Source organism: Vitis riparia, chromosome 6, assembly GCF_004353265.1.
Source record: "Vitis riparia cultivar Riparia Gloire de Montpellier isolate 1030 chromosome 6, EGFV_Vit.rip_1.0, whole genome shotgun sequence".
NCBI classification, from domain to species: Eukaryota; Viridiplantae; Streptophyta; class Magnoliopsida; order Vitales; family Vitaceae; genus Vitis; species Vitis riparia.
Window position 1 is genome coordinate 8,005,713 of NC_048436.1, and position 27,511 is coordinate 8,033,223.

General features: G+C 31.8%; 1 protein-coding gene across 1 annotated transcript; it reads right to left on the bottom strand.

Moving 5' to 3' along the window:
- Window positions 1-10,130: 10,130 nt before the first annotated feature.
- LOC117915612 (putative methyltransferase DDB_G0268948) lies at window positions 10,131-11,152 on the bottom strand. Its single transcript, XM_034831213.1, has 2 exons — window positions 11,003-11,152; window positions 10,131-10,763 (listed from the first exon to the last, which is right to left on the bottom strand). The coding sequence occupies exons 1-2, from the start codon at window positions 11,150-11,152 to the stop codon at window positions 10,131-10,133; spliced, it is 783 nt and encodes a 260-aa protein (XP_034687104.1).
- Between the last annotated feature and the right edge of the window lie 16,359 nt (window positions 11,153-27,511).

Here is a 27,511-nt window from a genome sequence, read left to right on the forward strand (position 1 = left end):
ACCCAAATATCCCTTCATAAATGTGCTAAAAAATAATATGAGTTCAAGTAGAGACCATTGGAACCATAGGAAAATATTGATTCCTTTAAAATTTAATTATGAAGTTGGCTCAACATCCTACTATAAAGAGTCAATCATAATCTAGTATCCTATAATATTAAAATAAAAAATTAACCTTAGGTCTATGACCTATTATCCACTATATGTAGGTCCGTATAAATTAGTACCAATAATTTAACAAGGTGAATGGTATCAATCTCTCAAGATTATCTCGATCATCCTTGAATCTCAGGTCCTCCTATTATATGACCAATTGATAAACCTCATCTCTGCAAAAACATATGTCAAATTCTAATTAAGAAATTACTATGACCATAAATTTTCTAATCACATGTCTTTAGGATAATCTAAGGGGATAAGTGACCGAAATTCTCTATTGTACCAAAATACTTAGCCTTTTTACATGGCAACTCTAGTCAAGAAAAACTAGAGAAATAGTCACTATGGGTTTTGTAGTACTTCGGGTATCGTCTTCAAGGACTGGCTTATGGAAATTGTTAATACTATAATCAATGAATTGTTTTTGTTTAAACCTTAAATTGAAAAAAAAAAATTGGGAATTATCTTTTATGAAATGGGATTAAGTGAATGAAACTAAATTAATAACAAAATGAACATTGATTTTTAATTCAATCGATTCAAGTTGGGGGTTTTTCACAATCCAACTTAAGGTATAGAAATAGAGAGAACAAAGGTTTCTTAAGTAAGGTGATCTTAGGATTTTGGGATTCTTGGCCGTTTGCAATCAACTTGAGTTCTATAACTCAAAATTGCATCTGAAACCTAATTTTTCTTTTTTAAAATAGATTCCTAAAGCCATCAAATGAATGAAATTTATTACCAATTTAAGATTTGACTTTTTAATCTTTCTTACTCCTTATAGCTTTGTTTTGGGGCAAATAATGATAGGAAGATGAGGATAACTAATGATCAAGAATCACCAAGAATCACTAGTATCGGGTAATAACCTACTGTATCATTCCCTAAACTAATTCACAAGGATAGGATAAAAAAAAAATTGATAAATTGTCATCCAACCAATAATTAATCTCATTGTTATAATAATTTACCCATTGACCCTATAGGTTCCCTAGCCCTTAGGTTTTCATGCTTCAAGCCCCAAGTTGGCTTCTTAGCTTCTCTTGGAGGTGATGTCACATTCACAATTCAGAATTGGGTAAAAAAAATCCATAATTTGAATCAAAAGAAACTTAAAACAATATATTTAATAAAGATGAAAAAGAAAATAAATCAAAGTTCTTGTCTTCTTCCACCTTCAATGTCCAACTCTTCGAAAAAATATCCAAGATCTCTAAAACCTATAACTAAGAGAGTTTATATAATATCATCAATTACCTAACATGTGAGACTCTCTCATTGACCACTTATTACAAAATAACTACCTAAAAATGACTAAAAAATAATAAAATAATGATTTCTAGTCGTGTGGGGCCCACTTAGGCGGATGGAGTGCCCAATATGCAATTCCTGAGGTAGAGGAGGCAAAACATCAAAGTGGAAGTGGGTGAATTTGAAATTGGGGTCATTTCAAATTGGATTTGAATTCATAAGTTGAATTTCGAAATGACCCTTCAACTTTGTATAGTTGTCTTCAAATGGATATAAGTTCTTCTTTTTAGCTTCAATTTGTACATTGTTTGAAGCATTGGACTTCTAACTTACCAAACTTCGAAATGATATATAGTATGCTTAAAATGGACTTCGGGAAGTACTTCAAATTTTTTCTCAAATTCGGAGTACATGTTGCCACCAAATTTTGAGTTCTAAATTTCCATGCTACTGAATCTTGATTCATGCCTCATTTCCCATGTTTTCTGGCCTTCTATCTTACTTCATAATGGTCATTTCTCATCTCCCAAACTCATGATATCCTTTTCTTGCCTTTCCTTATGGTCCATTAGTCTTGACTCGCTTATTTCCTCATTTAACCCTTTCTTGATATTTCAAAATCTAAAGTGATTCAACTTACACCTTTTTCTTCAGTTGAACTTGAGATAAACCTCCAAAATATAATTTAAACTCATGGTTAGGGTCTAAGCATCAATTTAATTCAAGTTGGGTGATTTGAGCATCCTTTAGTGCACAAATCATATTGAATATGTGCTATTAGAGCACATATTTTGGCTCCAATCAACATGTTGTCTTAAACCCATGAGATATCATGGTATCTGTCTTGAGTATACCTGTATCACTTGCCTTAGACAATAGTGACCTAATCTATAGGGAATATATGACCACCTTAAAGTCTCACCTGTAGGTTAACGTTATTGAAGACCTTAACACTAGCTTAGTATCCTCTCAAGCTTAAGAGAACTTATAGTATAGTAGAATAGTGAGGTCATGACTACCTAATAGCCAATGTTATGATTTATCATAAGTCTTGTCCAGTGTGTAACCATAAACACTAGTGCACTTACTATGGAAAACTCATCTTAATGACCAAGACAAGTCATCCTTCTAATTCATTCACATCCCTTTGTTGGACATTGATATACAAACAAAATTAAGGAAAGTTTTTCAATGTATAAGGGTAGGGTTTTGGAGGTGAACTTGGCTTGGAGAAGAAGTTTGAGCATACTAGAAACTAAGTAACCTACTTGAGAGGAGTTTCTTTGGTGAGTTCTCCTTTATTTCGTCTTTTTTTTTTTTTTAATCTTGGTTTGTTTTCGTTCATTTATTGATTCTTAAGATGGTGATTATAAGGGTTGTGGATATTGAAAGGCGACATCCTTTATTTTGGGTATTTATCTTCATTTTCAAGTTCTAAACTACTATGTTTCATTTTTGTCAATTTCAGAGTTTGCTAGATGTTTGTTCATATGACTAAATCATTTTTCCAATTTTTTTTCAATTCTTGCTTGGTTGGATTTTGCTTATTTCTTAGTTTTCTATTTTCTTTTAGATGCCCATTGACTTGTAGCATGATATTGAGCTTATTTTGGTTTAGAATCTTTGATGATTTTTAGAGGTGTTTTTGACTAATTTTGAAATTGCAAGTTTAGAGCCACATGTGCTTGTTGTTTGGTGAAATCTTTTTCCTATAAAATGCTCTTTGGATCTCTTTTTGTTTTTTTTTTGGCTTTCTCTTTAAAATTGATTGTAGAATCTTGTATTCAAGTTCTTTTTTTACTAAATTTCAAGCTCATTTTGATGACCAATCTCATGGCCAAAGCTTAGGTCTCAAGCCATAGACCTTAGTCATACCATTTTTGCTTGATAATATAACTAGTTGCTCTCAATCTTGTGATTTTTCAAGATTTTTCCAAATTGATTATGTGAGTCATTTTTTTGCCCTTGTGATTATCCTTCCATGTTTTCTGGCCCTCTTTCTTACTTCATAATAGTCATTTCTCATCTCCCAAACTCATGATATCGTTTTCTTGCCTTTCCTTATGGTCCATGAGTCTTGACTATCTTATTTCCTCATTTAACCATTTCTTGATATTTCAAAATCTAAAGTGATTCAACTTTCACCCTTTTCTTCAGTTGAACTTGAGATAAACCTCCAAAATATAAGTTAAACTCATGGCTAGGGCCTTAGCATCGATTTAAGTCAAGTTGGGTGATTTGAGCGTCCTTTGGTGCACAAATCATAATGAATATGTGCCATTAGAGCACATATTTTGGCTCCAATCAACATGTTGTCTTAAACCCATGAGATATCATGGTATCTGTCTTGAGTATACCTGTATCACTTGCCTCAGTCAATAGTGACCTAATCTATAGGGAATATATGACTACCTTAAAGTCTCACCTGTAGGTTAAAGTTATTGAAGACCTTAACACTAGCTTAGTATCCTCTGAAGATTAAGAGCACATATAGTATAGTAGAATAGTGAGGTCATGACTACCTAATAGCCAATGTCATGATTTATCATAAGTCTTGTCCAATGTGTAACCATAAACACAAGTGCACTTACTATGGAAAACTCATCTTAATGACCAAGACAAGTCATCCTTCTAATTCATTCACATCCCTTTGCTGGACATTGATATACAAACAAAATTAAGGAGAGTTTTTCAATGTATAAGGATAGGGTTTAGGTAAGTCACTAAAGTCATGTTTTTCGGTACTTAACTATAAACCCTCCATTTTCTTCTCATAGCACATGTTTTTTTTTTTTATCTTACTTAGTGTCTTCTCCCTCCCACTTTATGTCCTTCCTTAACCATGGCACTAATTTTTTTGAGCCACTTTTGGAGATTTTTTGGACAGAGTTTTAGATCCATAGTGTGACTTTAATGGCACCCTAGGAGTCCCTAAAGTTTCAGTGCGTTTGAAGCTCAAATATGGCTTCATCTGCATGAAATAAGTCTTTTAACCTTTGTTTTGTTTTTGGTTTTTTGTTTTTGTTTTTTTTGTTTTTGCCTTTTTAATGTCATTTTTAGTAGTTCTCTCTTGATTTTCTAAGAGAAAAATCCACTCATTATGAGAGAGAGAAGAAAGAGAAGAGAAGATTGAAAGATTTTGAGGTGAACTTGGCTTCAAGAAGAAGTTTGAGCATACTAGAAACTAAGTGACCTACTTGAGAGGAGTTTCTTTGGTGAGTTCTCCTTTATTTCGTCTTTTTTTTTTAAATCTTGGTTTGTTTTCGTTCATTTATTGATTCTTAAGATGGTGATTAAAAGGCTTGTGGATATTGAAAGGCGACATCCTTTATTTTGGGTATTTATCTTCATTTTAAAGTTCTAAACTACTATGTTTCATTTTTGTCAATTTTAGAGTTTGCTAGATGTTTGTTCATATGACTAAATCATTTTTCCAATTGTTTTTCAATTCTTGCTTGGTTGGATTTTGCTTATTTCTTAGTTTTCTATTTTCTTTTAGATGCCCATTGACTTGTAGCATGATATTGAGCTTATTTTGGTTTAGAATCTTTGATGATTTTTAGAGGTGTTTTTGACTAATTTTGAAATTGCAAGTTTAGAGCCACATGTGCTTGTTGTTTGGTGAAATCTTTTTTCCTATAAAATGCTCTTTGGATCTCTTTTTGTTTTTTTTTGGCTTTCTCTTTAAAATTGATTGTAGAATCTTGTATTCAAGTTCCTTTTTTTACTAAATTTCAAGCTCATTTTGATGACCAATCTCATGGCCAAAGCTTAGGTCTCAAGCCATAGACCTTAGTCATACCATTTTTGCTTGATAATATAACTAGTTGCTCTCAATCTTGTGTTTTTTCAAGATTTTTCCAAATTGATTATGTGAGTCATTTTTTTGCCCTTGTGATTATCCTTCCATGGTCATTAGGGCCTTGATATCATGATTAATTTATGGTTATTGATGGTTGCCACATTTCTTGGCATACAAAGCTTAAATCTACATGACAACATGTCTTCCCATGGTTGCTTCTTATGTGCATTTCAACCTCTTTTTCCAAATGTAAGTGTAATTAGACATTCTATACCTCTTGTGAACTTAATTCCATGTTCATTCAAGGGTTGGGAAGGAGTGAGAGCCTTGTAGTTGATCTATAGTCCATATCCAACATCACTCATTTTCTAAATATTTGATTTTCAATTTTTCTTGATTTCAAAGACATGGATTATCTTTACAAATATGAAATTAATGGGGTTCTTCTTTGCCTTTGTGAATCTCTTTCCATATGCTCATTAAAGGGCTAGAATGTTTGGTTGTCGATGAAAAATAATTTGGGCATGTTAAAGCCCACATCTCTTTATTGTAGAATATTGACTACTTATTGTCCTATTTTTGGGTGTCGAAATGTTTTTATAAATCTAAACTATTTTGATTATTCTAAATTATTTTTTAGACCTGAAATTTATTTTGGACATCTTGAATGTGTCAAAGAATTTTTGACATGTTGAAAAACTCTTTCCCAAGCTTGTTGAATAATCTGGTTTTCCTAAATGCTTGTTTGTTGCTCTATTTTTTCATACTAAAATGTTTTTATAAATCAATCCTATTTCTTCCTTTTAAAATTATTTTTAAGGCTTGGACTTTGGTCTAGATATCTTAAATAAACTTGGGAGCTTTGTACTTCTTGCAAAATTTGTTACTATGCTTATAGAATAAGTTAATCTTTGCATGCTTGTTGTGTTGTCATGTTTTTTAGTTGTGAGATGTTTTATGAAATATGTATCATATGGTGTATGTTTGGGCTCCTTTGGCTTTTGAAATGTGCTCTAGACATCTTGTATATTGTAGAGAATTTTTGTTCTAATTTTTATCTCATCTTTAATCTTATTAGATATCTCATATATGCTAGAGAATTTTTGCCCTAATTTTGATCCCACTTTTAATCTTGTTAAGTAAATCAATCTTTTGCATGCTTGTTTGCTACCCCTGTTTTTGAGCTATAAGATGTTTTAGTGAAACTTGTACAATATGGTGTATGTTTAAGTTCCTTTTCGTTTGGAAGTGTGTTTTAGACATCTTCCATATGTTATAGGTTTTTGCCCTGATTTTTATCTCATCTTTAATTGTGTCAAATAAATTAGTCTTTTAAGTACTAGCATGCCATCCTTTTTTTGTGCTGATAGATGTTTATTGAAATCATTCCTATTTGGAGCACTTTTAGCCTTCCATGGCTCTTAGATTATGTACTATACATCTTGTATATATTGAAAGTACAATCATATATATCAACATGAGGGTGGGTATAGGTTAATAACGATGTTGTTAACCTATGAGCTTTCCCAACTGAGTTTTGATGATTACAAAACAAGGTTAAGATTAGTGGTGGGTAAAGACAAATAAGGATGATTTTAGTATAAGAGTTCTCCTAATTGAGTTTTGATGATTATAATTTAAAGTTAAGGTTACTAAGAATTCAAATCAAGATAATTATTTTGGGTATACCTTTGAAAATTTAAAGAAAGTTTAAACAATTATGAAAGAAAATAAATACACTGAAGATTTTGGCTACTTTGATGACTCAAAGTGATGTACGACTTATTGCAAGGTTCTCACTTGCTAGTACAATTGAGTATAAATTTTCATGCACTTAAAGTTTTAAAATCATTCATATTTGAATTTTAAATGATCAATTTTTTTTTTTAAATGATGATTTCATGTTTTTCTCAAACTTGTTTTAAAGGGTTTTGTGGTGTTGAACACAAGTTGTTGAGGTTCCAAGCCTCAAACTGGGCTCTTTATGCACTTTACAATGCAATTGATTGAGGTAAAGAGGAATCGGTTAAACTAGTTGGGCTCAATCACTCAAGGTGCATTTTGTAGTCTCTCTCTCTTTTTTCCAATAAATGTGTTCAACAATTGAGGCAAAACCTTAACCAATCAAGGATTGGTCAAACTAATTAAGGGTTTGAATCCCAACAATCACCTATTTGTGCATTAAATGTACAACAACTAGTGAACCAGTCAAACCATTTGCTCAACTAATCAAGCCATTTTTATTGGTTTTTGGGAATCCTGAGTTAGAAAACTATAAATTGAAGTGTTTAAGAGTATTTATGGATATGAGACTTACAACATTCAATTGAAAAGCCATTTTTCTCTCATTCAAACCTCTTTTTCAAATGCATTCAATTCTAAACTTGCTATTATATCTTTTATGCACCTTCAAGTCCTTAGTTTTCATTTGTATTGAGAGGCTCACTTGCAACTAAGATCAGAGTTCAAAAATTCATCCTCATTTATTCTTATGAGAAAAAGTTTTTGATCTACCCTTGATTACTTGAAGTGTTTGTAAAGATCTATTGGAACCTTAGAATCCAAATTTAACTAATTGAAGACTTGTGGTTCAAGCTTTGGAGCTAGTTTTCGCAAATTTTACCACATTGTACTATTTTTTCTCTTCATCTAAGTTTTGTCCTATTGGCTTTATTTGCAAAGTTTTTTACGAGACAATCTTAATAGTCCAAAAGCATTAAAAGGATATCATACACTTTTCCCTTCACGACAATTTTTCCTTGTAAGATTTTATTGAGATATATTCTAAAAAATTGTTATCATCCAAGGAATGTTATAAACATTTATGGTACTTTATGGATGATAATCCTATTACCATGTTTACACTATTACCATATTTATATTGCTCTTAATTTACAAATAAGGATTTATGAGCAAATAAAAGGGGGCCAAACAACTAACTTATTCTCTCTTCTTTCATTATTTCTCTATGTCATTTTATTTCCATATGAAACTATTTACATAACAACGAATTTTGAATGGAAACCAATATATTTTTTTTCAATTATGACTTTATTTTCATATTTTGTTATCAATTTACAAGAAGACAAGTTTTTCGTAAAATCTGGGACCTTGGACAGATTGGGTCAGGTTGATAGCCAACCCGAGCCTAACTTGAATTAAGAAACAATCAACCCAACTCAAACCCATGTCATCCTCTAACTAGAAATATTTAACTTAACTCAACCTAATCTTATTTTTCTACGCACGGGTTGAGTTTAGGTCGATCGATTTAGACTTAGATTGGTTAACTTAATTGAGTTATATGATTCAAAATCCATCCACTATATATATATATATATTCAAAATTTAAATAACAAAAAAGTAAAAATATTTTTATCTATCTTTCTAAAAAAATGAAAAAAAAAATGGCATAGTTATAATTTTATATTTTTTTTCCTTAAAAATCTTAAATGAAAATAAATGAAATGAATGTTATTATATAGATTATATATATTTATAAAAATATTAAATTAGTTTAAACTCCAGTTATCCGAACCTTATTCTAAGTCCAACCCAAATCTAGCATTTTATGTAATGTCAATTTATTTGTAATTAAAATTTTTTTTCTTATTTTATTTCATTTTATCTCTTACCCTCATTAATATAATTTCTATTTTTTATTTTTAGTTATATTATTAACTATAATTAATATGGGTTGTATTAAATCTTTGTATGAAAATAAGATGTTTTAATAATAAACATTAGATTATTATCACAATAGGTATATGTTATTAAGCATGTGAAGATCAAGGAAGATATTTTCACTCCACGCCCTGATTAATTTACAACTCAATCTAATATATGCATTTTTTTAAAAAAAAAAGAAAAGGCAATACATGTAAATTTACAACGTGGAAGTTTTTAAATTAGTGGAGAGACATTTTAAGTATGATTGTATTAAATTTTTTTTTTCAAGTTGTTTTTTAATATTAAAAAAAAAAACAAATTTCAAAATTCTTTACAATATGTTTTAAAAATCATTCTCTATTTTTTCCTATAAAGAAAATTTTGTGTAGGAATTTAGTTCAAAATGCTAGTTTTATTAGTTTATTTTGTCCGTTGGCTTGTTCTAAGTGCAATGTTCCCAATATTCCTCACTTATTCACTGTCTTTTTAATCATTTTTTAAAATACTCTTAAAAATATTTAAGGGTTTGTTTGATTATTATATTTTTTAAAAAAAAATAGTTTTTAAGAATGGTTTTATGATTTTTTTGTAGAATAAAAGTCTGTTTGAAACCTAAAATGTTTTTAATATTTTCAAATATATTTTAAAAATAGTTTTTATGTGTAATGTTTTATTATAGTTATTTTCTAAATTATCTCTCAAAAAATAAATGAAAATAATAAAAATAATAATTTAAAATATTATTTAAAAACACCATAATTTTTTATTTTTAAGAACAAAAAATAAAAAATAGTTTTTAATTGTAAAACATATTTTCTTTATTTTTTGTTTGAAAAACAAAAGAATTTTACTCGAAAACAGTCATGAAACAGACACTAAAAATTTACCATGTTTTCATAACAAATTTTGGAATAAACCATCTTGATGCTTGAGTTAACAAAAACAAAAACTACTATCAATCCAAAATTAATTGAATGTGATTTTAAAAATTGAAGAACTTTTTTCTATGCAAAGGATACAAACTGTTTTTAACCACTTTCCAGAAAAACATTTGGAAGATACGTTGAGGCACTCTCCTAAGCCGGAGGAAAGTGCTTTAAATGTAAATTCAGTTACGGTTGAGGGCCTTGACGCGTTGAATCAATCCTTGTAGAGCTTTTCAAGAGCCATGGGGAGTCCAAAGCCACAACCACTTACAGAAAACAGTACAACAATAAGGTGGATTATTAGCCACAGCCGCAGACTCAGTTTAAAGCTTGACTTTCCCTGCAAGCATAAAACCCTTGTAGGTGACTGATGCAATCACCTGAGGACCACCCCAAGCAGTTTCAAACTCTTTCACCACCTCTTCTGATAACAGATCTATGCCTTGGTCCTTAGCTGTGGCTACTGAAGACCATGACCTCAACATCCTCAAAAACCTATCACAGGATATCTTCTTGGGTATATCCAATGACACTGGCTGGCCCTCGCAACCCAACCCCACACTCTCGAAAGGGAACGGCAGAGTCTTGTAACCATCAAATGAGAGTTGGATCTTTTCATTCCAGAAGGGAAGAGTCGTGTGGAGGAAGCGCTTCATTAATGGGTCAATTGTAGGACTAACTGTAGGGACATGGTAGCCCCAAACGACAAATACACCCCCCGGCTTTCTTAGTAGGCGAGTTACTAGAGGGTAGAAGGTTGAGAGGTCGAACCAGTGGACAGCTAGAGCCACAGTCACCAAATCAACCGAACCCTCGCCCCCTATCAACCTCACTATTTCATCATCGGGGAGGGATAAGGGGGTGTGAAGGTATTTGACCCGAGGATGTGGAGTCGCACATTTTAGTTGGGCTTCGCTCACATCAGTTGCAATCACCTGCTCATAATGCTCAGCCACCTGTCAAGTGTCAACATAACATGGTATCTATGAATTGGATGACCTCATCACAACCCTTAATGTTAATAAATCATCATAACTCCTTTTCTCCACAAGTTTCAAAAACAAGCAAACTACCATTTAAATTTATCGGCACTTCAAATAAAAATAGAATACCAGATAACACCGAGAGCAAATAAAGATGGGTTTAATTAAATAAAAATAGAAACAGAGGGAGAGAGGATGGAGAAAGGACTAACACCGAGAGCAGCTTGGCCGTTGCCGGTGCCGACATCCCAAGCCAAAGAGTGGTGGGGAGTGAGAGCGGCCAACATAGAATACCAGTGAGGGGGATAATCAGGGCGACCATCCAGGTAGTCCTCCGCCTGCTTGTCAAACAACCCTGCCATTCTTCCCGATCTTGTTTTGCCCATTGTGCCACTTTAATTTATTAATACAAATGAATCACCATTTCAGTCGCCTGTCTCTGCTGTCAGGACTGACGTTTGTAGAGAAAGCGACGTTGATGTGAACACAAAAAGGATTCATCATTCCAATCGCCCGCCTTCGGTGGACGTTGATGTGAACACGAAATCGAGGCAAGTTTTCCAATCGTATATGGGAAGGGTTTGAGTAAGGCGACCAAGTCAAGCTTTTCAGTACCTAACCAAGTAATAAGAGACCAAAAGATAAAAGATAAAAAATAAAATAAAAAAATAATAAAAATTAACTTAATTTTAAAAAATAATTTATGGAAAGGTGATTCAATTTTTTTTTTAAAAAAATTTTGTGTTTTTCAAAGCAAATAAAATTTATTTATAAAAAATAAATTTATATAAAAATAATTTAAAAATAATTTGTTAAGATTGAAATGATTTAAAATTTTGATTAAATGATAAAATAAAATATAATATTATCTTAAAAAACAAATATTAAAGAATATTTGTTTCACGATCAATTACTAAAAATTATTTAGTATAAACAATAAATAATAAATAATTATTTTATTATGATGATTAATTATGTAGTTTATTTTATGTATATGATAACTAATATTGGATAGGAAAAAATTGAATCTTTAAAATTTTACAAATTTATTCTTAAGTAAGAATATATTTTTAATTACTTGAAATAAAATGCTATGTCAATAGAAATTATTTATAAGTAGAATATTTTACTAATTCAATCTCTCATACTCATTGTGATTCTACTCCCATTTTTCACATTCCATTCCCAATGATGGAATAATTAGTGCAGAGATTTGTACCTATTCTCATTTGATTATATTCTAATTTCGTGATTTGTACCTTAGTCTTATGCCATTGTAAGGCACACATGCATGTTACTAGCACTTTAAAATGTTCAATTTCTTACAATTTTATTGATTTCACTCCCATGTTTAGAATGCATTCCCTAGTTTTTAAATTTTGCTTCCAAGGATGGGATTATAAATAGTCCCAAAGGTTTATACCCAAAGTTTCATTTGGTTTGTTGTACCTTATGAGTAGTTTCAAAGCTTTGTAAATAAATTCTCATTTGCTTATATGTTGGTCTTATGTCTTTGTACCTTGGTCTTATACTTTTATACCATATGTTTATTGCTTTAGGAAAAAAAGGGTCTAGTTGAATGATTTTGGATACTTCCACTTCCACTTCCACTAAGAAGAATAAAAAAATGCATAATTTTCAATATGCATATATGTGTATGTGTGTGTATTATTAGCACTTAACAATTTCCAATTTCTTACAATTTTAGTGACTATGCTCTCCTACATTCAAAATCAGCTACTTAGTTTTTCAATTATGCTTTCAAAAATGAAATTATAAGTAGTCCCAGAGGTTTATATCCAAAGTCTCATTTAGTTGTACCCTAGTCCAAGTCTTTGTACCTTGGTCTTATTGTTGAAATATATGGAAAAACTTGATTCTAAGGTCTAGATCATAGGATGCATGCATCTATTATACTAGGAATCCTAAGTCTAATAGCAATAGAAAGATATATACATTAAAACATTAAATCTAGGGGTTTTGAAAAATAGACATTTGATCTAAATATTTTTGAATTAAATTTAGTTGATGAAGAGGATTTTGAAACCTATGAATCTTCCACCTAATTTTTCCTTACCAGAGCTTGGAACTAGAGAAGGGTAGTCTTCTCTCCATGTAGGGATGGAAGCTAGGGTTCTCTTTTTGGAAGACAACGGAAAAAGAATAATGTCTAACTCTAAACCTCTAAGGAGGTCTGTATAGACTTTCTTGTGAGCATAAGTGGCTTCAACCCATATTTGTTGGGAATATCTGGATTTTTCCATTCCTTGCCTTGGATCATTAAGTATCATGCAAAACTATCCTAGGAGCTCTCCCAATCTACATAAAGGAAGCAATATACATATAAAAGCTCTAGATCTAAAGAATGAGTGTTATACTTGTGATATGGATGTTCTTAGATCAAATCCATTTAGTGAAGAGTTGATATGGATCTCAAAGACCAACAAGTCTTCTATTCAATGACTCTCTTTCCTAGATCCTAGCATGTGAGGAGATGGAATCCTCTCTAAAGAGATGGAGGTTAGGGTTGTTCATTTCTTTGGAAATCTAAATGATATAAGTGTTAAAAGCCCTAACCCTTAAGGGGGTTTATATAAACTTTTTTATAAGCTTAAGTGACTTGAGCTCATTTTGAGTTCGGGTCACTTAATCCAATCCACTTGAACTTTAATCAATTAATTAGTTTTACTAGGCTCCAATTAATTAATTAATTAATCCAATCTAGAAAGATCATTCATAAGCTCTTATGCAACTTTGTGTATTTACCTGAATGCTCTTATACACATATATGAATTAAAAACCTAAGTATCTCTTGATAAATGTGCTAAAAAAGAATATGAGGTCAAGTAAGAACCATTTGGATCATAGGAAAATATTAATTCCTTCCAAATTTAATTATGAAGTTGACTCAATATCCTACTATAAAGAGTCAACCATATTGCAATATCCTATAATATTAAAATAATAAATTAACCTTAAGTCTATGACCTATTTTCCACTATATATAAGTCCCCATAAACTAATGTCAGTAATCTAACAAAGTGAATGTTATCAATCTCTCTAGATTACCTTGATCATTCTTGAGTTTTAAATCCTCCTATTATATGACCAATTGATAGACCTCATCTCTACAAAAACATATGTCAAATTCTAATTAAGCAATTACTATGACCATAAAATTTCCAATCACATGTCCTTAGGATCACTAAAAGGGACATGTTGTTTTAAACCTATGAGATATCATAGTGTCTATCTTGAGTATACTTATATCACATGTCTTAGTCAACAGTGACCTAATCTATAGAAAATATTTGATTATCTTAGAGTTTCACCCATAGGTCAAAGTTATTAAAGACCTTAACACTTGCTTAGTATCCTCCCAAGATTAAGAGTACATATAGTATAGTAGATTAATGAGGTCATGACTACCTAATAGTCAATATCATGATTTACCATAAGTCTTATCCAATGTGTAACTGTACACACTAGTGCACTTACTATGGGAAACTATCTCAATGACCAAGACAAGTCATCCCTCCAATTCATTCACATAACCTTATTGGACATTGATATACAAACAAAATCAAGGAAAGTTTTTCAATGTATTAGGGAAGGGTTTAGGTAAGTCACCAAAGTCAAACTTTTTGGTAATTAACTATAAACCCTTCATTTTGATATCCTCATAGCATATGTTTTTTTTTTATCTTACTTAATGCTCGTGTCGCACCGCCACCCTCCCCAACTTTGTACCCTTACTAAGTCTTGGCACTGATTTTTTTTTTTTTTTTAGCCACTTTTGGAGGGAGTTTTAGATCCATAGTGTGACTTTAGTGGCACACTAGGAGTTCCTAAAGTTTTAGTGCATTTGAAACTCAAATAAGGCTTCATTTGCATGAAACAAGCCCTTTAACCTTTTTTTTTTTTAAAACCATTTTAGTGTCATTTTTAGTAGCTCTCTCTTGATTTCTAAGGGAAAACTTCGCCGATTTTGAGAGAGTGAAGAAAGAGAAGAGATGATTGGAAGATTTGGAGGTGAACTTGGCTCGAAAAAGAAGTTTGAGCATACTAGAAACCAAGTGACCTACTTGAGAGAAGTTTCTTTGGTGAGTTCTCCTTTATTTCGTTTTTTTATTTTATTTTAATTTTATAATCTTGGTTTGTTTTTGTTCATTTATTGATTCTTAAGATGATAATTATAAGGGTTGTGGATATTAAAAGACCACACCATTGATTTTTGGTATTGTAGACCCCAAAATTTGTTCCAATTTTATTTTTTACATTAATTTTGAACCCAATTTTAAATCCCAATTACATGTACTATTTTAGGCTCATTCACCCTTCAATTTTTCGTTTTCATTATTTTGTAAATTATTTTTTATTTTATTTTTATTTTTATTTGTATTTATTCATTTTATTTGTTATTATTATATTATATTATATTGTATTGTATTATAATATATATATATATATATATATATATATATATATATATATATATATATATATATATATATATTATTTATTTTATTTCTTCTCTCTCTTCTCTTCCTCCACCTACCCTCACCTACCCCCCATGCTTTCCCACGTCCAAAAGCCCCCCTCTCCACTCTTCATCAGGTTTTTTCCTTTTTTTATTGCTTTTTTTCTCCCTCCATTTCCCAAGATTGGCTAGCCCTCCCTCAATTGGTTTTCCCTCCACTTTTTCTCTTCATTCCCAGCCGGCAGCTCGCCTCTCTCTCTACTTTTTTTTTTTCATTTTTTTTTCCTCTCCAGGATTCCCAAAGAAAAAACGAGCGGCCCCCAATTTTTTGGGGGGAACCCTGGCTTTTCTCTAGCCTTCATTCCCCCCTCATTTTTTTTCTTTCTTCCGACACCTCACCCTCACATCTTCCCATTTTTTTTCCTTTTCTCTTTTTCCCCCCGGAACTCCCACACGCCGGCCCCCATATTTCTTTTTTTGGGAAAATCATCTAACCATACACCAACTACAAAAAAATGAGATTTTGAAACTTTACTTTTTTCTTTTTAATTTTGGTGTAAAATGGGAAAAAAAAATATTGTCTATTCATGCACTCCAATAGTGTTTTCAAATTTGTTCCACAATTACCCTCAAAAGTAAAGAACAAAGTACACACCAATTTAATACCACTTCTTAACAAGTACATGTGTCATTTATTTTTATTATTTTTCTCACATCAATATATCTCCCTTACCACTTGTCACGTTTCCACATTTTTATTTTTTCTTTTTTTTTTCCTCTCCTGCCACCATAATCCATTATCACCTATTATAGTTTTTATTATTATTTTTCTTTTTTGTCTTTATATTCTTTTTAATATGCTCATGCATTTTTTTAATAAAACTTCTTTAATTTTCATTTATTTTTACTCTCTAATTTGTCTATATTTATTGATTTTAATTATTTTTTGACATATTAAACTTAAAATGATAATATATAATAAATAATTAATATAACAAATTAAATAAAAAATATATATATAATGTACAAAAATGAAAATATTATCCCACACATAATAATGATTTTAAATATTAATTATAATAATACATTTTATAAATTAAGGTTTAAATTTAAAAACTCCATTTTATTATTTAAAAGTTTATGATATAAGATTTTTTATATTAAAACTAAACAAAAGATTTATTTATTTTGTAAATTCTATCACATGTAAAAGTAAAAATATCATCGTAATACTATTTTATTATTTACATTATTTTTCTTTTAATTTTTATTTTAAATTTATCATATCAAAATCACAATAAGTGACGGTGCTTTTATCATTTTTCTTATGATTTTAAATTGATTGTGGATCTAACTTTTTTTTTTTGGTTAAAATCTTTAATTTTTAATTAAAATAAAATATAAAATAAAATACATTTTTCATAAAAAATTGTATTTAACCTTTTATATTAATTTAATAAAAAAATAGGTACATCCTTAAAAAAAATAGGTAAATTAATGCTTAGGAGAACCGAAAACACTATCATACTTATCATGGTGTGTATATTCCTTTAGGACCCTTGATAAGTAATTGGAGGTCTTTGCCCACCCCAAAAAGAACTTTGGGATCCTAGGTATATCCATTCTTAGAGGAACCAAGGCCCCTATTTTCATTTTCATGGTTCATATATTCCTTTAGGGACCCTTGAGAAGGAATTAGAGGTTATTCCCTACCCTAAAACGGATATTGGAACCCAAGGTACATCCTAAAGACAATTTGGTACATATTTCATAAAATTTGGCACATCCTTAAAACAATTTTGTACATCCAATCCATGAACTACCAAGACCTCTATATTATTACTCATGGTTTGTTTATTTCTTTAGGGATCTTTAGGAAGTAATTAGAGGTTGTTCCCTACTCAAAAACAAACTTTGGAATACTAGGCACATCCTTAAGGAAATTTGGTACATCGTTAAGAAATTTTGGTACATCAAATCCTTAAGCTATCGAGACCCCTATCTATCTTCCCATGGTCCATATTATCCTTTGAGGACCCTTAGGTAGTGATTAAAGGTCATTCCCCTCATCGGAAAGAACTTTGGCACTCTTAGTACATCCTTTACAAAATTTGGTACATCCTTAAAAATATTTGGTACATACTTGAGCTATTGAAACCTCTATCTTATTACCCATGGTCCGATTATTCCTTTAGGGATCTTTGGGAAGTGATTGGAGATCGTTCACTACCCCAAAATGGACTTTGGAACCCTAGGTACATCATTGAGAAAATTTGAAACATCCAATCCTTGAGCTAACGGAACACTTATCTCCATTTTCATAGTCCATTTCTTCATTTGGAGACCCTCAGGAAGTTATTAAAGGTCGTTCCCTATCTCATAACAGACTTTGGCAACATTGGTACATCATTTACAAAATTTGGTACATCCTTCAAAAAAATTTGGTACATTATGAAGGATATACCAAATTTTGTCAAGGATGTACCAAGGGTTCCAAAGTGCATTCTGAGGTGGAGATCGACTCCCAATCACTTCCTTATGGGTTCCAAAATGAAATCATATATCATCTATGTTCAGATGGGGGACCTGAAAACAATAGGATCGGATGTATCAAATTTAATGAATGATGAACCACATTTTGAGAAGGATGTACCAAGCATTCCAAAGTACATTTCGAGGCGAGGATCGGCCCCCAATCACTCACTTATGGGTTTCTAAATGAAATTATGGATCATCCATATTCAGATGAGGGTCCCAAAAGCGATAGGATGAGATGTACCAAATTTAATGAAGAATGTACCAAATTTAATGAAGGATGTACCAAATTTTGTGAAGGATGTACCAAGGGTTCCAAAGTGCATTCCAAGATAAGAATTGGCCCCCAATCACTTCCTTATGGGTTCCAAAATGAAATCATGAACCATCCATGTTCAGATGGGGGTCCCAAAAGCAATAGGTTCGGATGTACCAAATTTAATGAAGGATGTACCAAATTTTGTGAAGGATGTATCAATGGTTCAAAAGTGCGTTTCGAGGTGGGGATTGGCCCCCAATCACTTCCTTATAGGTTTCAAAATGAAATCATGGACCATCCATGTTCAGATGGGGATCCCGGAAACAATAAGATCGGATGTTCCAAATTTAATGAAAGACATACCAAATTTTGTGAAGGATGTACCAAGGGCTCCAAAGTGCGTTCTGAGGTGGGGATCGACCCCCAAACACTTCCTTATGGGTTTCTAAATGAAATTATGGACCATCCATGTTCAGATGGGGGTCTCGAAAGCGATAGGATGGGATGTACAAAAATTTAATGAAGAATGTACCAAATTTAATGAAGGATGTACCAAATTTTATGAAAGATTTACCAAGGATTCCAAAGTGCGTTTCGAGGTGGGGATCGAACCCCAAACACTTTCTTATGGGTTCCAAAATGAAATCATGGACCATCCATGTTCAGATGGGAGTCCCATAAGCAATAAGATCAGATGTACCAAATTTTGTTAAGGATGTACCAAATTTTGGGAATGATGTACCAAGGGTTCCAAAATGCGTTCCGAGGTGGGAATCGACCCCCCAATCACTTTCATATGGGTTTCTAAATGAAATTATGGACCATCCATGTTCAGATGGGAGTCCACGAAGCCATAGGATCAGATGTACCAAATTTAATGAAGGATGTACCAAATTTTGTGAATGATGTACCAAGGGTTCCAAAGTGCGTTTTAAGTTGGGGATCGGCCCCCAATCACTTCCTTATGGGTTTCTAAATGAAATTATGGACCATCCATGTTCAGATGGGGGTTCAAGAAGCGATAGGATCGGATATACCAAATTTAATGATGTACCAAATTTTGTGAAAGATGTACCAAGGGTTCCAAAGTGCGTTTTAAGGTGGGGATCGACCCCTAATCACTTCCTTATGGGTTTCTAAATGAAATTATGGATCATCCATGTTCAGATGGGGGTCCCGAAAGCGATATGATCAGATGTACCAAATTTAAAGAATGATGTACCAAATTTAAAGAATGATGTACCAAATTTAATGAAGGATGTACCAAGGGTTCCAAAGTGCATTTTAAGGTGGGGATCGGCCCCCAATCACTTCCTTATGGGTTTCTAAATGAAATTATGGACCATCCATGTTCAGATGGGGGTCTTGAAAGCGATAGGATGGGATGTACCAAATTTAATGAAGGATGTACCAAATTTTGTGAAGAATGTACCAAGGGTTCCAAAGTGCTTTTCGAGGTGGGGATCGACCCCCAAACACTTTCTTATGGGTTCCAAAATGAAATCATAGACCATCCATGTTCAGATGGGGGTCTCATAAGCAATAGGATCGGATGTACCAAATTTTGGGAAGGATGTACCAAGGGTTCCAAAATGCTTTTCGATGTGGGAATCGGGCCGCAATCACTTTCTTATGGGTTTCTAAATGAAATTATGGACCATCCATGTTCAAATGGGGGTCCAAGAAGCGATAGGATCAGATGTACCAAATTTAATGAAGGATGTACCAAATTTTGTGAAGGATGTACCAAGGGTTCCAAAGTGCGTTTTAAGGTGGGGATCGGCCCCTAATAACTTCCTTATGGGTTTCTAAATGAAATTATGGATCATCCATGTTCAGATAGGGGTCCAAGAAGCGATAGGATCGGATGTACCAAATTTAATGAAGGATGTACCAAATTTTGTGAAGGATGTACCAAATTTTGTGAAGGATGTACCAAGAGTTCAAAAGTACGTTTCGAAGTGGGGATCAGCCCCCCAATCACTTCCTTATGGGTTTCAAAATAAAGTCATGGACCATCCATGTGCAAATGGGGATCCCGGAAACAATAAGATCGGATGTTCCAAATTTAATGAAAGACATACCAAATTTTGTGAAGGATGTACCAAGAGTTCCAAAGTGCATTCTGAGGTGGGGATCGACCCCCAAACACTTCCTTATGGGTTTCTAAATGAAAATTATAGACCATCCATGTTCATATGGGGGTCTCGGAAGCGATAGGATGGGATGTACAAAAATTTAATGAAGAATGTACCAAATTTAATGATGTACCAAATTTTGTGAAGGATGTACCAAAGGTTCCAAAGTGCGTTTTGAGGTGGGGATTGACCCCCAAACACTTTCTTATGGGTTCCAAAATGAAATCATGGACCATCCATGTTCAGGTGGGGGTCCCACAAGCAATAGGATCGGATGTACCAAATTTTGTTAAGGATGTACCAAATTTTGGGAATGATGTACCAAGGATTCCAAAGTGCATTCCAAGGTGGGGATTGGCCCACAATCACCTTCTTATGGGTTTCTAAATCAAATTACGGACCATTCATGTTTAGATGGGGGTCTCAGAAGTGATAGGATCGGATGTACCAAATTTAATGAAGGATGTATTAAATTTTGTGAAGGATGTGCCAAATCCTGGAGGTGGGGATTGACTTCGTGTTATGTGAGGAGTTAGTAAAAGGGAGGTTGACCCATTAACACCTTGGGAAGGCATTCGAACATTGACACCTTATCCTTAGAATAAATGGAATTTTTTTTATACAATAACATTAGTTTGGTATGTTATGTGTAGAAGGCAATCTAGGGGCGCACCTTCCATTTCAAAGGCATGCCTATGGTTGAATGACATTATATTACTATGCTACATGCAGAAGGCAAAGTAGGGGTGCACCCTTCGTTGCATAGGCATGCCCATAGGTAAGATAACATTATTTTGGTATATTATATGCAGTATGCAAACTAGGGTCACACCCTTGATTTTAGAGGCATGCTTATTGCTAAAACCACTATATTGGTAGGCTATGTGCACTAGTCAAGAGCACAACCTTCATGGAAGACACATGAATGTGGGTGAAAAAATTATTTTTGTTAAGCTATGTGCAGTAGGAAAAAGACATGCATGACTCTCTGTCGAGGCATGCCTTTAGGATGACTAGATTTGAGGTGTGGGTTGGGCAGTAAGACAAATGGAGGCATGCCGATAGCTTGAAAGGTTGGCCCTTGACGTTCATATGAAATAAGTGATGAAAATGATTGCTTGTTGATTTAAAATCATAGATTTTTTTGAAAGAATTTTTTTTAAGTATTTATCATTTGAAAAACAATTTAATTGTTCATTTTTAATTTTTAATTTATTTTAAATCTATATTATCATTTTATTCTATATTATCTTTTTATTTTTAACTACTTTTTTTATTTAGCTCATTACAGGAAACTAGCTAGTATATTTTGTTTCATTCACATAAATTTCAATCTGCATTATAAAATGGTACCAGTTGAATCTCTATACCAAAAATTTGCTACATTTAATCCTTGAGCTACTAAGACTCCTATCTTATTACCCATGGTTCATTAATTCCTTTAAGGATCTTTAGAAAGTAATTGGAGGTTGTTTCCTACTCTGAAACAAACTTTGGAACCCTAGGTACATTCTTAAGAAAATTTGATACATCCAATCCTTAAGCTAATGGCACACCTAACTTCCTTCCCATGGTTCATTTATTTCTTTGGACAACCTTAGAAAGTGATTAGAGGTCGTTCCCCACTTCGGAACGGACATTGGCCCTTTTGGTAGATCCTTTACAAAATTTGGTACATCGTTAAAAATTTTTTGTACATCCAATCCTTGAGCTATCAAAACCTCTATCTTATTATCCATGGTTTGTTTATTCCTTTAGGGATCTTTGAGAAGTGATTTGATATCGTTCCCTACTTCGAAACAAACTTTGGAACCTTTAGTACATCCTTCACAAAATTTGGTACATCCTTCATTAAATTTGGTACATTCGATCCTATTACTTCTGGGACCCCCATCTGAACATGGATGATCAATGATTTCATTTTGGAACCCATAAGGAAGTGATTAGGGGTCAATCCCCACCTCGGAACGCAGTTTGGAACCTTTAGTACATCATTCACAAAATTTGGTACATCCGATCATATCGCTTCCGGGACCCCCATCTGAACATGGATGGTTCATAATTTCATTTAGAAACCCATAAGGAAGTGATTGGGGGCCGATTCCCACCTTAAAACGCATTTTGGAACCCTTGGTACATCCTTCATTAAATTTGATACATCATTCTTTAAATTTGGTACATCTGATCATATCACTTTCGGGACCCCCATCTGAACATGGATGGCCCATAATTTCACTTAAAAACCCATAAGGAAGTGATTAGGGGCCGATCCCCACCTTAAAACGCACTTTGGAACCCTTGGTACATCTTTCACAAAATTTAGTACATCATTAAATTTGGTACATCCAATCCTATCGCTTCTTGGACCCCCATCTGAACATGGATGGTCCATAATTTCATTTAGAAACCCATAAGGAAGTGATTGGGGGCCGATCCCCAACTTAAAACGCACTTTGGAACCCTTGGTACATCTTTCACAAAATTTGGTACATCTTTCGCAAAATTTGGTACATGCTTTATTAAATTTGGTACATTCAATCCTATTGCTTTCGGGTCCCCCATCTGGACATGGATGGTGCATGATTTCATTTTGGAACCCATAAGGATGTGATTGGGAGCCGATTCCCACCTCGGAACGCACTTTGGAACCCTTGGTACATTATTCACAAAATTTGGTACATCATTCATTAAATTTGGTGCATCCGATCCTATTGTTTCCGGGACCCCCATATGAACATGAATGGTCCATGATTTCATTTTGGCACCCATAAGGAAGTGATTGAGGGTCGATCCCTACCTTAGAACGCACTTTTGAATGCTTGGTACATCTTTCATAAAATTTGGTACATCCTTCATTAAATTTGGTACATTCGATCATATTGTTTCCAAGTCCCCCATTTAAACATGGATGTCACATGATTTCATTTTGGAACCCATACGCAAGTGATTGGGGGTTGATCCCTACCTCTAAATGCACTTTGGAACCCTTGGTACATCATTCACAAAATTTGATACATCCTTCATAATGTACCAAATTTTGTGAAGGATATACCAAATTTTGTAAAAGATGTACCAATGTTGTCAAAGTCTGTTATGAGGTGGGGAACGACCTTCAATAACTTCTTGAGGGTCTCCAAAGGAAGAAATGGACTATGGAAATGGAGATAAGTGTTCCAAAATCCATTTTGGAGTAGAGAACGATCTCTAATCACTTCCCAAAGATCCATAAAGGAATAAACAGACCATGGTTAATAAGATAGAGGTTTCAATAGCTCAAGTATGTACCAAATATTTTTAAGGATGTACCAAATTTTGTAAATGATGTACCAAGAGTGCCAAAGTTCGTTCTGATGTGGGAAAAAACCTTCAATCACTATCTAAGGGTCCTCAAAGGATAATATGGACTATGGGAAGATAGATAGGGGTCTTGATAGCCTGAGGATTGGATGTACCAAAATTTCTTAACGATGTACCAAATTTCCTTAAGGATGTACCTAGGGTTCCAAAGTTTGTTTCGAAGTAGGGAACGACCTCTAATTACTTCCTAAAGATCCCTAAAGAAATAAACGAACCACGGGTAATAATATAGAGGTCTTGGTAGCTCATGGATTGGATGTACAAAATTGTTTTAAGGATGTGCCAAATTTTATGAAATATGTATCAAATTTTATAAATGATGTACCAAATTGTCTTTAGGATGTATCGTGGGTTCCAATGTCCGTTTTAGGGTGGGGAATAACCTTTAATTCCTTCTCAAGGGTCCCCAAAGGAATATATGAACCATGAAAATGAAAATAGGGGTCTTGGTTCCTCTAAGAATGGATATACCTAGGATCCCAAAGTTCTTTTTGGGGTGGGCAAAGACCTTCAATTGCTTATCAAGGGTCCTAAAGGAATATATACACCATGATAAGTATGATAGTGTTTCCGGTTCTCCTAAGCATTAATTTACCTTTTTTTTTTTTTTTTTTTTTTTAAGGATGTACCTATTTTTTTATGAAATTAATATAAAAGGTTAAATACAATTTTTTATGAAAAATATATTTTCTTTTATATTTTATTTTAATTAAAAATTAAAGATTTTAAACCAAAAAAAAAAGTTAGATCCACAATCAATTTAAAATCATAAGAAAAATGATAAAAGAACCATCACTTATTTTGATTTTGGTATGATATATTTAAAATGAAAATTAAAAGAAAAATAATGTAAATAATAAAATAGTATTACAATGATATTTTTACTTTCACATGTGATAGAATTTACAAAATAAATAAATCTTTTGTTTAGTATTAATATAAAAAATCTTATATCATAAATTTCTAAATAATAAAATGGAAATTTTAAATTTAAACCTTAATTTATAAAATGTATTATTATAATTAATATTTAAAATCATTATTATTTGTGGGATGATAATTTCATTTTTGTCCATTATATATATATATATTTAATTTGTTATATTAATTATTTATTACATGTTATCATTTTAAGTTTAATATGTCAAAAAAAAATAATTAAAATCAATAAATATAGACAAATTAAAGAGTAAAAATAAATTAAAATTAAAGAAGTTTTAAGAGAAAATGCACGAGCATATTAAAAAGAATATAAAGGAAATAATAATAATAATAATAAAACTATAATAGGTGACAATGGATTATGGTGGTAAGAGAGGAAAAAAAAAAGAAAAAAGAAAAAAGTGGAAACATGTCAAGTGGTAAGGGAGATATATTGATGTGAGAAAAATAATAAAATTAAATAACCCATGTACTTGTTAACAGATAGTATTAAATTGGTGTGTATTTTGTCTTTTACTTTTGAGGGTAATTGTGGAACAAATTTGAAAGCATTATTAGAGTGTATGAATAGACAATATTTTTTTCCATTTTACACCAAAATTAAAAAGAAAAAAGTAAAGTTCCAAAATCTCATATTTTTTGTAGTTGGTGTATGGTTAAATGATTTTCCCTTTTTTTTTTTCCTTCTCTTTTTTTTCCTTCTTCACAGCACTCCACCACACCTCCCTTCTAGCAGCATGACCCCAACGCCCACTCCCGCCGACGCCTTTTCCAGTGTCTCTCTCTTCCTCCCATTTTATTTTGATTTTGATTTTATTTTATTTTGCTTCCCGAAAACCCATCCACCCTCATTGTTGTTGGTACGGCCACCGGCCAATCGCCGCCGGCGAGCCACTGCCGGTCGGCGACCCCCTTCCCATCTCATCCGTTTCCATTATTATTGTTGTTGTTGTTATTTTATTTTATTTTAATAGTAATTGTTATTATTATTATTGTTATTATTATTATTATTATTGTTATTGTTATTGTTATTGTTGTTATTTTATTTTATTTTAATAGTAATTGTTGTTTGTGAAATTTGGATTGTTGAATTAATATGAAATTTGAGGTTAATTTGTTGTTGGTAGATCAATACGTAATTTGATTTAATTTATTGTTAGTGAATTAATTTTAAATTTGTTAATTTGGGTTTGGGGGCATATTATATTTGATGATTAATTTGAGGATATTTGGATTATATCAATTGCATATTGTTTATTTGGACTTGGGCCTATTGTTAAGTTGTTATCTGTTTGGGCTTATTGGATTGGGCTTGAAATATTATTTCTCTTAACCATGTATTTTTTTTATTTTTTATGTGGGCTTGTTAATTGATATGAATTTTGGGGCCCATAATGTGGGTGAGATTTGTTGGATTATTTGAATATTTGATATGGGCTTGGCCAATTTGAATTGTTTTATTTGGACATGGGACAATTGTGGTGTATATTAAACTAGGCTTAGATTATGAAATATTAAATTTAGGTCTAGTAGAGTTTATTTTAATTTATCACATTTTAGGTTTGGTTGATTGTGTTTGTATTTTTGGTTATTAATTTGGATGTTCTGGTTTAAGAACTATAGTAATTTTGGCTCATTTTAATTGACGAAATTTATGGGACTAATTTGAAATTAGAATTTGGGTTTGAATATTAGTTTGGAATTTTATACATCTCTGGATATTTACATCTGTGCTATTCTTGTTTTTGCATGGACCCACACTACAATCTTGTTGGTTGAGTACGAATTGATGACATGTGGAACTTATTGTAAGTTTATTTGGGTATATATTTTATTTCCCACTTTTATTTGGTTTTATTTTTATTAGTTCTTGTAAATATTTGTTCGTATATATTTATTGAGTGTGCGCAAAATTGAACATCGAACAAACTAAATTATTTTTTTTTTTAATGAGAGGACGAAGTCAATAAATGTGTTTTAATAAAACAACAATTTTAAATATTATTTTTAATAAAAGAAAGTTTTTTTATATTATTTATAAAAATTCAAAAAAATGCATTTAGAAAAATCCAAAAAAAATGTTTTTAATAGAATTCGAAAAATTGTTTTAAATAACATTGTTAAAAAATTTCTTTGTTTAATGAAAATTGTCCAAAAATTGTTTTGTAAATAAAGTTGTTCCAAAAATTAATTTTTAGTAAAATTGTCTAAAAATATTTTTTCAAATGAATTTTTTTTCCTTAATTAAAATGGGATTAAAAGTGTTTTTCAGAAATAGAGAATTTAAATCTTTATTTTTCTTTTTAATTAAAATTTCTTTTGTAAATAAAGTTATGTCATTTTAAATAATTTGTAAAAATCACTTTTTTTTTTTAAATGAAAATGAATCTAAATACTTTTGTAAATAAAATTGTAAAAATTCATTATTTTCTAGTAAAAACAAGTAAAAATAATTTTTGTGCCAAAATTAAAATTTTGTAATAAGTTCTTTTGATACAACAAGTGTAAATAGTTTTTTTTTTTTTGAAAATCGAATACAAATGAAATTGAGAAAATAGATTGATTCTTTTTGTAAGTAAATAAATTGAAATCACTAATTCAAAATTATTTTAATAAAATCCTTTGAAATTTCTTTAAAACTTTTTTTTAATATCTTTTATTTATTTTATTCAATAAATCGTTTTGCATAATTCTCTCATTATTTATTTTGTGTATTTTTGTAATTAGATTTCCTCATTGTTTTTGTGTATATTGATTTCCATCATGACTTGTACATTGATTATTTTTCTTGGTATCCATAATTAATTAATTAATTGTCACGATTCCCTTAATTCGTTTAGTAGAGGCCGTATGTATATGAGCTTAGAGGGGTGCTACGGCTCACCACTGTACCTTCCCAATAAGTAACCTGACTCCTAGACCCGGACTTGGTTTTTCATGGACCTATTTTTCCTTTAGGAGTCGCACTTAGGGTTTTCTTTCTTATTTTGTTTTTCCCTTAAAAAAAATA